The sequence below is a fragment of the Rousettus aegyptiacus genome, unplaced genomic scaffold (genome assembly GCF_014176215.1).
Source record: "Rousettus aegyptiacus isolate mRouAeg1 unplaced genomic scaffold, mRouAeg1.p scaffold_m13_p_16, whole genome shotgun sequence".
Taxonomy (NCBI): Eukaryota; Metazoa; Chordata; class Mammalia; order Chiroptera; family Pteropodidae; genus Rousettus; species Rousettus aegyptiacus.
The window spans coordinates 33177071-33191273 of NW_023416291.1; the positions used below are offsets into that span (position 1 = coordinate 33177071).

Consider the following 14203-nt stretch of genomic DNA (forward strand, 5'->3'; position numbering starts at 1 on the left):
GTACAATGCAGATTACAGACTACCTCAGTGAGGTAGTGACATCCACGCCGAGCCAGTCCCTGGGGGATGCAGACCTCGAACCCAGGAAGAGCCTCCCACCTCCCACAGGCACAGCCCCCACTGCACTGGCAGCAGCAACTGAGTTTCCAAACTGTGGGTACTGGAAATGTCCTTCTGTCTCTGTGTGGCATGGCACCCCAGTAGCCAGGAAAGGGAATAGTCACTTTCTGACCATCCAGCAGGCAAGGCCAAGAAAGACAATGGTTAGAATGACAGGTGTCAAGGTGGACTTAGGTTCAGGGCTGAACTTGCCATTCTCCAGCTGTGTGACTGTGGGCCTCAATGTCTTCATTTGTCGAGTGGTGATCATGACACAGCCCCAGGTGTGAGATGATACAACCCAGGTAGAGGCCTGGCAGCCAAGTACCACCTGCCTTCACCCCTGACCTCAGGAGCCCCATGTGTGAAATGGTAATGAAATGGTGAATTCTCCCTGATGTGAATTCGCTGAGATAATGAAAGTAATAGAAATGTACTAAGTACTTTGTGACCAGGAGCAGCCATCGTGACTGTCGCCAGATCAAACTTACCCTGGGAATCCTAACCCAGCCCAGCCTCCCTCTCCAGCTGTAACCAAAAACGGGTGCTCTGGGGCTGTCCTCGGAGACGTTCTGAACAGCTGCTGCCATAAACTGTCCAGCGCCAGGGTATCTGAGGACCACGAGGTCACCCTGGCCTCCTTGAGCAGACCCTGAGCACCCTGCAGCCCACATCTAGGCATCTATTCCCAGGACAATTTGTCAGACTCCCAACCCAACAATCCCAACGCCTGAGCCCATAGCTCTCCTTATGGATGTTAGACAGGATCTACCCAGAAGCAAACCTAAATACCCACTGAATGAGTGAGTGAAAGTGCAGCCAATGAAGACACAGATTTTAATCTGTAGACGACACCACATTAAGATGACCAAGCCGCACTGTTAGGGATAGGACAATGTAAAATATATCCATGTTGGGTGTAAAAGTGAGAGCGGGTAGGGAAAAGCCAGATGCACAGCACACCTGGGGCTTGTCTAGCAACACACAGAACTGAATGACTCCAGTGACCGCCTCTGGAAGGGAAACACCCTTTTTGTGGGCACCGTCCTGTCCCACTGTTGAAACTACAGAACTTTAAGCACAGTGGGGTCCTGGGGAGAGATTTATACACATGTGCCTATATGTGCCTAAAAACCTATGTGGGAAGGTCACACCAGAAGACCAAGAAGCAAGGGCTAGGCCAGGATCAGGAGGGAGGAAAACACAGACTTTTCAGTTATACCCTCCTGAGCGGTTGGAATTTTTACCCTGTACTCTAAAGATAACCAAACAAAAGGCAATCATTACATCACCTGGGCCCTTCCCAAAATGAGCAGGTCTGACTAGGTGCACCCCCCCCCCCACACGCATACACTTGATGGGGCAGAGTAGTGGTAACAGGTCTTGCCAAGCCCTCTGCAACTTCAAGCCCTGTGACCTGAGGGTTGTCTTAGGGCTTGAGAATGAAGGACATCAGCCTCCAGCCACTGCCTCTCCCAGAGCAGGCTGTACCCTCGGCACCCCTTTTTAAGGGTGTAATGGAGGAGGGGCAGTAGGCTGGCCAGTTCAGGGTGCTCTGGCCCATGAGAGGCTCAGGTTTCTTTAAGCCTGAGGCAGCAGGCCTACATTCCAGGCAGCAGTCACCTGGGGAAGCACCCCTCCCCCCCCCCGACTTGGGGGAGGCCACAGAGCAAGGCACAGTTGCCAGAACCCCGGTTCTGGAGTCAGTTAGCCCTAGCTTTGAATCCAGGCTCTGTCACCTGCAAGCAAGGGGCCCTCACCTCCCCACCAAAGCTTCAGCTTTCATGTCTACAAAAATAAAATACTAATTCATTGCTCAGTGTTGTCCATAAGGATTAACACACCCTGAACCCAGCACAAGACCCAAGGGCACACAGCAGGCACTGTTGGCCACCATGTCCCTCAGGCATTCTGGCCAGATGGAAAGAGTAGGGGGAATTCTAGACACAAGGCCATGCTGGGCACAGACCAGGCTCAGGTGTGCTCCTCATACACAGGGTAACAGCCACCTGGCTGTGGCTGAGAGAGGCACCAGCCTCACACCATGCTTGGGCACATCTTCATTTAGATTGGGTCTTTGGTCCACATTAAAACAGGCCCTGGTGAAAGCTGACACCCCAGAGTTGGGAGGAGACAAGATGAGGGGACCTTCATTCTATCGTTTTTTGTTTGTTTGTTTTTTCTTAAAAGTATAGTTGGAAGCACACAGTATGTGCTGGATTATCCTTCATTCCTTTCAAAATATTTCGCGGTAGCAACACAGCTACCTCCGCTGGCCCAAAAGGTTCACACTGAGGTCGAGGGTTGGCAATTTATGGGGCAGCTCGAAAAGTTGAACAGTTAAATCCACCCCAGAGAGGCCCCGAGAACACTGGTTTCCCATGAGAGCTGATCACTTCCAAAATCACCCAGTGACAGAACTGAGAATGGAAGAGGCTCCTGGTCCTAAGAGGCAACCATCAAGGGGGGCTGGGGAGGGGAGGCAGTAACACCCCCCCTCAAGGTTTCCTGTTGCCCCAGCACTACTCAGGCCATGGGCCTCCCTGCCTCCTGCTGGGTCTGAACTAGCTACTCATGGGGGTGACACCCTGACAAATGCCAAGCAAGCCCTCCCCAGGTGGCCCCTGGGCTGACCATAGGCTGCAGAAGAGCCCATATGCTAAAGACACCCAAGGCTGTAAATCAGTAATGGCTTTTCAAGGTCAGAGGCTGAGAGGGGACACTCAGCAGGAACTCCTCTCCATGGGGGAGAAACTGGGGAGGCCAGCTCTGCCTTCAGGGGTTGAAGGCTCCAGGCCCTACAGGCCTGGTCTGGAGGGGCCCGAAACAGGTCTAATTGTGGGGCATACAACACGGCAACCGGCAACCGGCAACCTTAAGCAAAGGAGGATCAGACAAAGAAAGGGTCTGGCTTTTCTGAAAAGAATCCTAGGACACCGATTGGGTGGGAGCTATTACATGCAAATGTCTCCCCATCCATGCTAATCAGCTGAAGCCAGGCTTTGTGAGCTACAAAAAGGGTGGCAGATGTGCGCCACAAAGCACAGGGGCTTAGCAAATAATTATGAAAAGGAGGGGGGTGCAGAAGGCAACAAACAGGCCACCTCAGCCCCTTGCTGCCCCACGAACTGGACTTCCAGCCTCCTGCACCTGGCCTCTCTTCTCCAGTCATGACTTTGAAGCTGTAATCTATGTAATAATACTAGACATATACCTAATGCCACGCGGTGCATCAGTTAATGCCCCGACCACCTTCCCAGGTACACTTAGCTCGTTTTTAAAAGGGGAAACGGAGGCACAGAGCGATGACATCCCTCATCCTAGGGACCCAGCAGCTTGTGAGAGACAGCCAAACCACACCCCAGCCTCTTGGAGACTTGGCCTAGGAGGCCGTAAAGGGCCGGACTCAGGGCTCTGGGAAGGACACAGGCTCTAGACCTGGGCAGAGCCAGGCCTGGCTGGTTGACCACAGCTAGCAGGTAATGTCTCCGAGCCACCCCTACAAGGAGACAGTAGAGCCTGCCTCCTACGGCTGTGAGAGGTCATCAAGGTTCCCCACCACCTCTGACACATGACAGGAGCTGGAAGGGCAGTACTCTGTGAGAACTGAGGCAGGCAGAGCAGGTCCTTGGCAGAGGAGACACTTAGGGAGGCCTGAAAGGTTGGGTTGGCACAAGGTATGTCACAGACCCCTGTGCAGGGGGACCAGCCCTCAGGGTGGTAGTTATACTCCACACTTTGGCTCCCGCCGCTGCCAGGGAGTGTGTCCAGTGCAGGAATAGAACAAGTCATGAGCCTGAGTGGGAAAGTGGCTCCTAGAAGGGGAGCTGCCTTTGGCCAGCTGAGGAGCCTCAACCCACAGCCCTGAGTGGCTCTGCAGAGGCCAAGCCAGAAGAGGCTGGAGAACAGGAAAGGGGCAGCCTCAGGGGAATGTGTGACAGAAGAAACTGCAGCCCAGGGCTGAGGCTGATTGGAAGGGCCCATGATGAGGGAAAGGTTTTGACCTAGAGGCGAAACAGGATGTCCTAGGGCTGCGTTGCTGGGGCTCCAGGAGTCCCACAGGCCCCAACCATGGGCTCTGAGAACAGGATGTTTAAGTTAGGAGGGCTGCCTCCCACCCGCCTCACCAGATGTGACTCCAGATGCAGCAGGCGAGAGGCGAGTCCTGTAACTCAGCAATGAGGCAGGATGAGGAAGGAGCCGAGGGGCCACTGCCCTGACACAGGACAAGGATGAGGTGAGCGCCCCCTACACACCAGTGCCCCAGAGGCAGCAGGGCTGATGAAGACTCCCCAAGGCCACCTGGGCTGGCATCCTGACTCTGCCGCCCACCACGCAGTACCTCAGTTTCCTCGTTTACAAAATAGGGGTAGCAGCTGTGGCTACGGTGGCCCCCCACAAGGTGTGCACGGCGTGGAGAACAGAGAACGAGCTGGTCTTACCCTAACTCACACCGCTTACTGAGCACCCTGTGCCAACAGCACACAGCAGTCAGCACCCTTCAGGGCTGTTTAATGCTTAGGCAAGTCAATGAACGTAAAGCGCCTGGCACAGGGCCCGTCTGGCACATGCTCCCACTCAGTAAACATTAGCCATGGAAGGGCCTGGAAGCCCTGATAAGCAGGGCCTGGGGTGGGAGTGGAGGGTGATGGGAGTCAGAGCCAGGCTCCAAGGAGGGGCCCCCACAGCACACAAGAGAAGTCTGGAAGCTCCAGCCTGCCTCTGCCTTCCCCTCCAGCTCAGGGAAGAATGTGACAAGTTCTCTGGAATGTCCCTCTTGGTTATGCAGGAGGCCCCCCAATCTGTCTTTGATTACTGATTCCCATGTCCCCCGTTGGGGGTCACAAGAGCATTCCTTTTTCATTAAGGCGCTGATCTTCCAAGGTCCTTTCCTCGCCCAGAATCCCATCTGTGCCTCGTTGTCAGGCAGGTTTCCATCCATAAAACCATTCCCTCCTGACATGTGTAACACATCCAGTGAAAATGAATCCCAGCCACGGGAACACAATTAATGCGGGAGCAAATCCACCAACGATCTTAAAAACAGCCCAGACCCACTCTTGCCAAAGCTGTGGGGTGATGAATCACTTAAAAGAGACAAAAACTAGGAAATAAAAGGGGGTTCTCCCCTCTCCATGCAAGGAGTGGAGAGGAGACAGCTCCCCCCAGGCCAGTCTGGACCTGTTTCAAGAATGCCCCGTCTGGTAGCAGGGGGCAGGCTCACCTGACCAAACAAAAACTAGCCAGAGGCTGGAGGTGTGCCTTTGGGTGGCTGTTATGCAGGTGTACAGAACTGTAGAGTGTACTAAACAGAATGCCTAATGCTTGGGCATCTGTATAAAACAATTAAAATAAATAATCAAAAGAATAACCCATCAGAGGAGACACATGAAGTTCTATGGAGTCCCTATATAGAACTCCTGTCGGCCTGGCTGAAGCGTAGACTCAATTTCCTTCATTAACTGGTTTTTGGGGAACAAAGGAAGTGGGGGTGGGGAAAGTAGGGGACTCTGGATCTCTTGCCCAAAAGTCAGAGCTGGATAGAGCAAGCATCATGGCAAGTGCTATGGTCTCCCTGGGCAGATGTGAAGGTGCCCATGGCCCCAACCTGCAGTATTCCTGGGCCCTGAATCCTAAAGCTTCACAAACAAGTCCCCAAAATAAGACAACAGGAGGGCTCCCTCCTGAGTCATTTCTGCCCAGTTCTACCTGTCTCGGAGTTTAATGATCACCCCCACACAGGGGTACATCATCTTTTCCAGGCCAGACAGCAGGTTGAGGAGATATATATATATATATAATACATATACTGCGTATAATTCATCTGCTATGTGTGCTGAGCTGACATCAGCCATCAAAACCATCCTGTTTTCCAGGAAGGAAATGCAGGGAGAACTAAGGTCACTTGGCCAGGGTCACAAGATCACAACAATGTTAGGCTCCCCAGCCTATGTTAACCATGATTTCTAGCAGCTTCTGACCCAGAGAAGACTGCTGCAGTCCAGGAGGGGTAAGAGAGAATATTCCAGGCAGGATATGCAAAGCAGGGGAGAGGCAGGGACCCAGGAGAGCAGGAGTACTAAACTGGAGACGTTGCAGACTCCAGCTGCCTCGGGACCAATCAAGGAAACTGAGGCACAGAGAGGGCATACCAATGGTGAAGCATGGGGTCAAGACTTGGCTCCAGGTCCCACCTGCTCTTCTGGCAGCTTTAGCGCCCAATTCTGAGCAGGGCCCTAGGACCCCTCTATTCTGGCCCTGACCAACACCTCTCCCCCTCAACCAGCCTCTCCCCCAGCATTCTCAAGCTTCCATTCATGTTATATTCTCCTGGGCACAGACCACTAGGGGCATCGGTGTGTTCATGTGACTGCTGACTTAATGCGCCTGTCACACAACATTCCCAGACCCAAAATTGTGGGACCGTGTGCTTATATCAGGTATCACCGTATCCCTAGCTCCTAAAACAGTAACTGGAACCCAGCAGATACTCAGTAAAATTTTGCTGTTTAAAGTTAGACAAATGGTAACTACTGCATAAAAAGAGCAAGTTCACTCATGTTTCGGTTGAAGAAAAATCGGGTCTTCCCATCTTCAAAGAGCTGTTGATGAGCCCTGCCATCTTGGGTGAGGTCAGCTCCCCCACCTCTCCACCTGACCCCATCTCTCCATCTAGCTGGGTCCCCTCCTCCACCCCTCCAAGGGTGCTGCCCCTTGGCTATCACTCTGACTTCTCCTCTCAGGCAGCAGCCAATCTAGTACTGTCCTCCAGTTGCTGCCAGCCTTTTTCCGGTCACAGACCCCTCTGAGGGAGATCAAAAGCAATAGCAACACCACAGCCCTGGTTTACCAGATGCATATGGAGTGAAGCATTTTACATATGTTCCCTCAGGAGAGGTGCTACTGTGACACCTTTTCTACAATCAAGGAGGCTCATCTGAGGTTACAACCACTGACTCTTGTCCCTCTTTCCTTATGCAAAACCGCCTATGATTTCAGGAGCTGTCCACAGACTTAAGGTTAAGAGCGCTACCTCTGAGCGGCCTCCACTCTCTACCAGAGCAGCCAGCCAGGTTTGGCCCAGGTCTGCCCTCCATCCCACCCCCTCTGGGATGGGCATCTCTCCCAATGTCCTGGCGAATTTAATTCATCACCGCCCCAGGTAGTGGAAAGATCCCAGACACAGACAGAGCAGGCTCCCTGAGAAAGAAACCACACCTGTCACCAAGGGTTCCTGAACCTTCCCCATTCCGCTAAATCTGACCTGGCACCCGAGAGTCATCCTGAGTTCACGCTATACTCTTCCGTCCATCGAAAGGCCCTTCGTGCTCACCATATCCAGACCCCCACATGTAATGCTTGCTTGCTTATTTGCCAAGTGACACCTACTTCTCCCCTGTGATCTCATGTAGGATGGCTCCATCAACCCCAACAAACCAAGGGTACAGTGCCAAACCCTCAGCCCTTTGCCTGAAACACGTGAGCCCAGTATGCTTCGGATTACAGGCAGACTTCAGAGATATTGTGGGTTCAGTTCCAGAACACAAAGCAAGTACCACAATAAAGCAAGCTGTAATCTTTTTGCTGGTGGCAGGTCTTGCCTTCAATTTGTAAAAAAAAAAAAACAAAAAACAAAAAAAAAACAAAAAACAACAACAACAAAAACCTCAATACCTGTGAAGTGCAATCAAATAAATTATGCCTATATAGACTTTTCGGTTTTATAAAGGTAACAAAGTACAGATGATGGAGATTGTCCCTGACAGAGTATGGGCAACACCTGTAACCAAGCATGTTTGCAGGAAAACATGACTAGTCACACTGAATTGGATACACAGAGATAATAAAGAGCTCCACGTGGCAGAGTTCTGGAATAGCAGGTTAGGTTTTTAGAACTTCTGGATTTCCAAATTATCTAGGAGGGGTATGGGCCTGAACATGTGGAGGTGAAGGGGGATGGGCTAGGAGGTGGACAGTGGCCAAGGCCTGGGACTAGAAGCCAGGTCAGGTTAAAACTTGCGGTAAGACCCCCCACCTGCATAAGGCTCCAATTCAGCTGCCTAAAGAGAGGGTCTGGGGGGTCTAAGGAAGTCACAAGGTAAGGGAAAGAGACATTTTCCCACACCCATTGGAGACCTCAGTTCAGATAAACGCTTCCCCATGTTAAGAAACAAACCACTGCAAATGAGAGGACATATGGCTAATAGCATGAAGCCTGTGTTGGGGCAGTGGTGATCAGGAAGGGGACTCTGCTCAACTGAGGTGGCATGCCCCTTCTGAAGGTAGCACCTGGTCTCTAACCTGTGCAGGCCTAAGACTGCCAGGTGTTCTGATTTTTCAGAAGTACAAAGTCAGATTTTGAAAGGAAGTCACCCAATTTAAAAAATATTGGATGTCTCCTTTATTTTAACTGCATAGCCAAGCAAACTGTGGGCAGGCCACTTACAACCTCTGGGCAAGGGTCATGGCCTTTGCCATCTTGTCCCCAGTGCCCTGGGCAGAATTCACCTGTTATTCCATATCACAACTTCTGGACCTCTGACACGCTGCCGGGGCAGGCTAAGTTGAAGCTATTTCGGTACATTCCTGTTGAGTTCACTAGTTTGGAAGCTTCTGCAAGCTTTTCTCTCTCTGCTACCATCTACAACATAATCTGCTACTAGAGTAATCTTCAGAAATACCAGTTTTATCATGTTAGGCCCCTGTGAAAAATGGCAGACAACTCCAGACCATTTACAGGAAAAATACTTGTAAAACGTGACTTGGGGGCAACCTTGTTTTACCATTACCTCCCCTTTAGCTCCTCCATTCCTCAGAGGGACCCTTTTGCTCTATACCAGTCAACTGTCATTACCCCCTCATCCATGTGAACACCTCTCCATAAACCAGGAATGTCCTTCCCAACATTCTGGCTACATCCATGACCTACCCACTGTGGCCGAGGCAACTGTCTCCAGTGTCTGTCCTCCCTTTCTCCTACAGAAAGAGAAACCCTGAAATTAGCTAAGCACTTGGTCACTCAGACTAAAGACAACATCCCAGCCTTCCTTGCAGCTAGTGGTGGCCATGTGACTGCATTCTTGGCAATAGGATGAAAAAAGAAGCCCCCTCGGCCAGCTTCTGGGAACCTCCCTTAAAAGACACCTGGCCTTTAGCATTCTTTGTCTTTTCTTTATCCTGCTGCCTGGAAACCAGGGTGTCATAGCTGGACTCCGGCCACCATATTAATCTGTAATGGCAAAATCTCACTCCAAGAAGCACCAGGGTCCGAGGAATTCGAGCAGAGGCTCCACACTAGCCCTGGTCTGCCAACCTCCAATCTTCAGCACAAAGAGCATGAGAAATAAAATGTCATCTTGTTTAAGCCACTGCTACTTTGTGTCTGTGTTATGCACAAACTGAATCCTGACCTCCCTTTTTCACTGAACCATTCTGTAGTAAGAGAGCAGGTCCAACAGCCCTGAACCCCAAAGCTAGCTCTGCTACCTGCCAGCTGTGTCACTTGGTCAAGACTTTTCACCTGTTTTTCCACCAATAAAATAGCAGCGGTGTCCTTGACCTCTCAGGGCTATTTTAAGGACCAGTGGTTACACACAGCAAGGGTCATACCTGTCAGGCCAACGGACCCACACAGTCCAGAAAGTGTACTCTATCTGGCCTGGGCAATCAGGAACTTCACAATCAAAACAGATACACACAATGAAAGGCTTTTCAGTTTCTCTTAAAGCTGTGGCAGATCTGGCATCCCTGGGCAAAGCCCTGGGGTTCCCACAGTGCCCCCCCCCCCCGCCACCTTGCCCGCTTCATTCATTTATCTCAGGCATCTAGAAGCTTTTTCTGTCAAGGGGCAGCAAATAAATATTTTAGGTTTTGCAAGACACTCTAATCTTGGTTGAATATTCTTCTTTCAATTGTTTTCTTTTTTAACCCTTCAAAAATGTACAAACCTCCCTTAGCTGACTATATGAAAATAGGCCACAGGCCCTAGTTTATACCATTATCTTTTTTTTTACTTTTTTTTTCATTAAATTGATTTGTATTTGAGAGGTGGAGAATAAGCAATCATATTGTTTTTTGATATATACCATAAGCCCTTCCCCAGCTGCACTTAAGGTCAAGCACCTGAGTCTATCAAAACAGTTTTATACAGAGCCTGGTACATAGTAAGTGCTCTATAAAGGAAAGCAGCCAGTAGCAACTTGCAGAAACCAGTGAAACGTAAATGCCCTTCCAGTGTTACTTTCTTTCACCCCAGCATGACACTGAATATCCTAAAGGCTAGGCACACATGACAAACTTTTCTGTGTCCCCTCCTCCTCCCCCAGCTGTCAGGGGAGTACTAGAAGTGTGACTAAAGGAAGTCACAAAGGTTCCCAATTCTGTAGCAGCAGGCCATCCTTCACCTCATTCTCACAGGGGGTTTTTCTCTGGGGTTCCCACACCCTGGTATGCCCTCTAAAGCTGAAATTTAGCCCCTATCACAGCTGCTTTAAAGTCCTGCTGTACATCTCTTCCCAGCCAAGGGGGTGGGGAGAGTCCAGAGAACCAGCCAGACTGACTCGTCCTGACCAAGGAAGAAAAGTGACACAGTCATCTCCAGAAAGGCTGCTGCCACGGGCTGAGGAACTGAGAATCTGTTCTGCTCTCTGCCCCGGCCATCCCATGACAGGCTGCCCCAAGAAGCTGCGTCCTTTCAAGGGGAGGGCTGCCCATGTCCACGAACTCCAGAGGCTGAGCCAAAGTGTCCTCATGCCCAAGAAGCCTGCACTTCTGCCCAGGGAAAATGGCCTGGTTTTGGTAGCTGCCATTTAGCCAGTGTCATGGACACAGGCCAGGGTGACTTCAAGTGGCAAGAAGGGGTGGGAAGAGTTCCCGTCCACTGCATGATGACTGAGAAAGGGCCTTCTGCAGCTGTCATCACTCCTACATGGAGGGTGCAGACGTCAAGGGACAGGGCTATACATCCTGCTACCTATATCCAGCTCTCAGTCCTGCCACCTGAGGCCCAGGGGTCTCTCTCCTACCCGCTGGGGGTGTGAGACAGCTGGGCAGCCCAGCAGCTTAAGGGCTCCCTCCCAGAAAAGCCAGCTCCTCACCACTCCACACCAGTAATATCACTGTTGATAATATCTTAGAAATACTGACTGCTTACTGCCAGACACCCTGTTCTACATCCCCACATTCCTGGGCCCCAAGTGGCAGCTCCAGGAGCAGTGTGCAGCCCACGCCCCAGCCCTGGGACTTTGCACTCCCTGACACCCTTAAGAGCAATCCGTCCTGTGAACCCACAGGCCTGCTCAGGAACCAGTGCTACCTCGCCCTCAGCAGTAGTCTAGCCAACTTTGAGGCCATTGCCAGCCAGCCAGCCAGCCCTGTAAGGGAGCAGGTGCTACCTCCAAAGACATGTTAATTTATTGAGAAAACACACTGTGCCACATAGTCCTGTCATCATCCCCATTCTATCAATAAGGGAACTAAGATACAAAGACACATGGTTACTAGCAGGGCACCAATCTAGCCCACGTAGTGGGCCAAAAAATATAAGTACATGACCAAGCCCTAACACCAAGAATCTATGAATATGATCCTATTTGGAAGGGTCTTGGCAGAAGTAATTAAGGATCTTGAGATAAGATCATCCTGGATTTAGGGTGGGCCCTAAATCCAAAGATAACTGTCCCTATAAAGACACAAAGACAGGGGGAGAGGCTGTATGAAGACTGAAATGGAGATTGGAATTCTGTTGCTCCAAGCCAAGCAAAACCTGGAGCCACAAGAGGCAAAGAAAGGGTCCCCCCACACACACTGGCCCCCTGCAGAGCCTCCAGAGGACGTGTGGCCCTGCCAACACCTTGATTTCAGACTTTTGGCCAGGAACTATGAGAGAACACATTCCTGTTGTTTTAAGTCATCAAGTTTGTTATGTCAGCTCTGGGAGACTAATACAAATTTGGCTGACTCCAGAAGCCCTGTTCCCAGCCCCACATCAATGTTACCTGAGCATCAGGAGAAAAAGAATCTTTCAGACTCCTAGGACTATATCATCCCAGACTAAGGATCTCAGTTTGAAAAATATAGACTTTCTCCTCTTTACAAACAATGTGGCAGTTATGAATTTGAAAAGAGAAGTGTTGTCTTCATTTCTCAAAACAATTCAAGATTATCAACAAAACGCAAAAGTAAAAGCTCTCCTGGACAAAGATGTTAGGGGAAACTGGGTACGGGGCATACGGGGAAACTCTCTGTACTCTCTTCCCCAAAATCCTATAAACCTCAAACTGCTTTAAAGTCAAAAGAAACTTCACAAAAGAAAAACCAAGTCTCTTGGAACTCCTTTGTGGATAAGCCCTGAGACCCTAGTTTGAAAAACTACCCTCCTTTATTCTGTTCCCCATTAATGCCTGCAGAATGAATAGCCATGCTTATGATCTGGGGGACCCTGCTGAGCTTAAGATGCAGCTTAAGTGTCTGTCCTGAGCTCTGATGCTCGCTCACCTGGGACACCCTTCTCTCCTCTCCTCATCTGGTCCAAAAGACCCAGCTCTGCCCCAGCAAAGAGGTGCGACACCTGGTAAATAGACTCAGCTCCTGTAGTTCAACCCTGTGTGAACCAACAGCTCCACATACTTCTCATCACATCCAATTACCAAAGTGTAAAAAAATTCACACAGGCCAATGGCTAATAAGGGACTCCTGAGTGGCATCAGTGCAAGAAACCCTCAGAGACAAAGCTGAATGAAACAGAATAGCAAAATGTGAAGGAGGAATCAAGAATGGGAAAAAACAGATTAAGAAAGAGTATCAAGAGAAAGAAAAAGGATGAACTACATACAAAGACTCAGATCCTCGGCAAACACATTTGTGATTTTTTTTTCCCACTGAAATGTCAGTTTTGAAACTAGCTGAAAACACACCTGCTTCTCACATCCCCTAAAAGGAAGATCAGAGGACCGTGGCGCGGGAGGAAGCTGTTACCTTCTCGGAGCCCGGCAACGAGAAAGGGCCCTACCCGTCCACGTTTTCACCAGGGGCACATCCAGGGGCTCGCACCACCCGCGCGTGGGCCCCTCTCCGCTGATATGTAAGTTTCCGACTATGGGAACCCGAACACCAAGCCCTCCAGGTAGATAGAACCGGTCCTCCAAGTAGCACCAGAGTGGGCACCACTTCCTAACTGTCCTTAGCAGTCCAGGGGGTCCCCTGATGGCCAGAGGCTGCCCACACTCCCCCGCCCACCCCCCGCCAGGGCGGCCACAGCCGCGCACGAGACTCCCACCTTTCTCACCCCGCAGAACCCCTTCCTTCCCATCCGGCCCCCACAGCCCGGGCTTCCTCCGAATTCACCTTCCATTCTCAGCCCCTCACTTCCTCCCCACCCCTCCTAATCTCAGGGCCCTCACTCCCCCCTTTCCCGCTTCCCTCCGTACTCAGGCACCTCACCTCTGGCCACCACGCACGCCCTCTTTTCTCCCTCTGCCCCTTGACACCGTTCTTCCACACCCCTCGCTCAGGGACCCCCCAAACCTGCTCCCTCGGCTCGGCCCCACGCACCACACACCAGGCACCCATGGCTTGGGGCCCCGTACCCTCAGGACGCCTGGCCCTTCACCCACCGCGACCGCGTACCTCCCACGCCGGGCCCCTGCCCGGCCGGCCTCGTGTGCAGCCCGCGCGCGCCGCCCGGCCCTCTGCCAGGCTCCGAGACCCCGCACTCACGGCTGTAGAGGGCGATGCCCGCCGCGTCCGGTCCGGCGCGCACCTCGAGGCGCAGCGCCTGCTGCTCCGCGTGCCTCTGGATCTCGCCGTTCGCGTCGCCGATGGTGAGCAGGCGGGCGCCGGAGAACACGGACACGGTCGAGCAGGAACCCGTGACGCCCGGGACCGCCGTCCCCACGACTCCTGCGCCTGGCCCCGCCGCCGCCGCCGCTGCCATCTTAGATCCGGCTCCAGGCCCCGCCGCCGCCGCCGCCGCCGCCACCGCCGCCGCCGCGCCCGGGCCCAGGCCGCCGCCAACGCCGCTGCCGCCGCCGCGCAGGCCGAGGCCGAGCCAGGCAGCGCCGCCTGCCGGCCACGCGCCGCTTCGCTGCCACCGCCGATGTCCTGG

General features: G+C 52.1%; 1 protein-coding gene across 2 annotated transcripts in view; it reads right to left on the bottom strand.

The window, feature by feature from the left end:
- CARM1 (coactivator associated arginine methyltransferase 1) overlaps window positions 1–14134 on the bottom strand; it is a 37348-nt gene extending 23214 nt beyond the window's left edge. The window contains exon 1 of one of the 2 annotated variants that reach the window (XM_036233713.1): window positions 13816–14134. In XM_036233713.1, the coding sequence (XP_036089606.1) occupies window positions 13816–14032 (217 nt within the window). In that variant the 5' untranslated portion in view covers window positions 14033–14134. The remainder of the gene's footprint in view (window positions 1–13815) is intronic. The other variant, XM_016153530.2, reaches the window with a different exon arrangement.
- Between the last annotated feature and the right edge of the window lie 69 nt (window positions 14135–14203).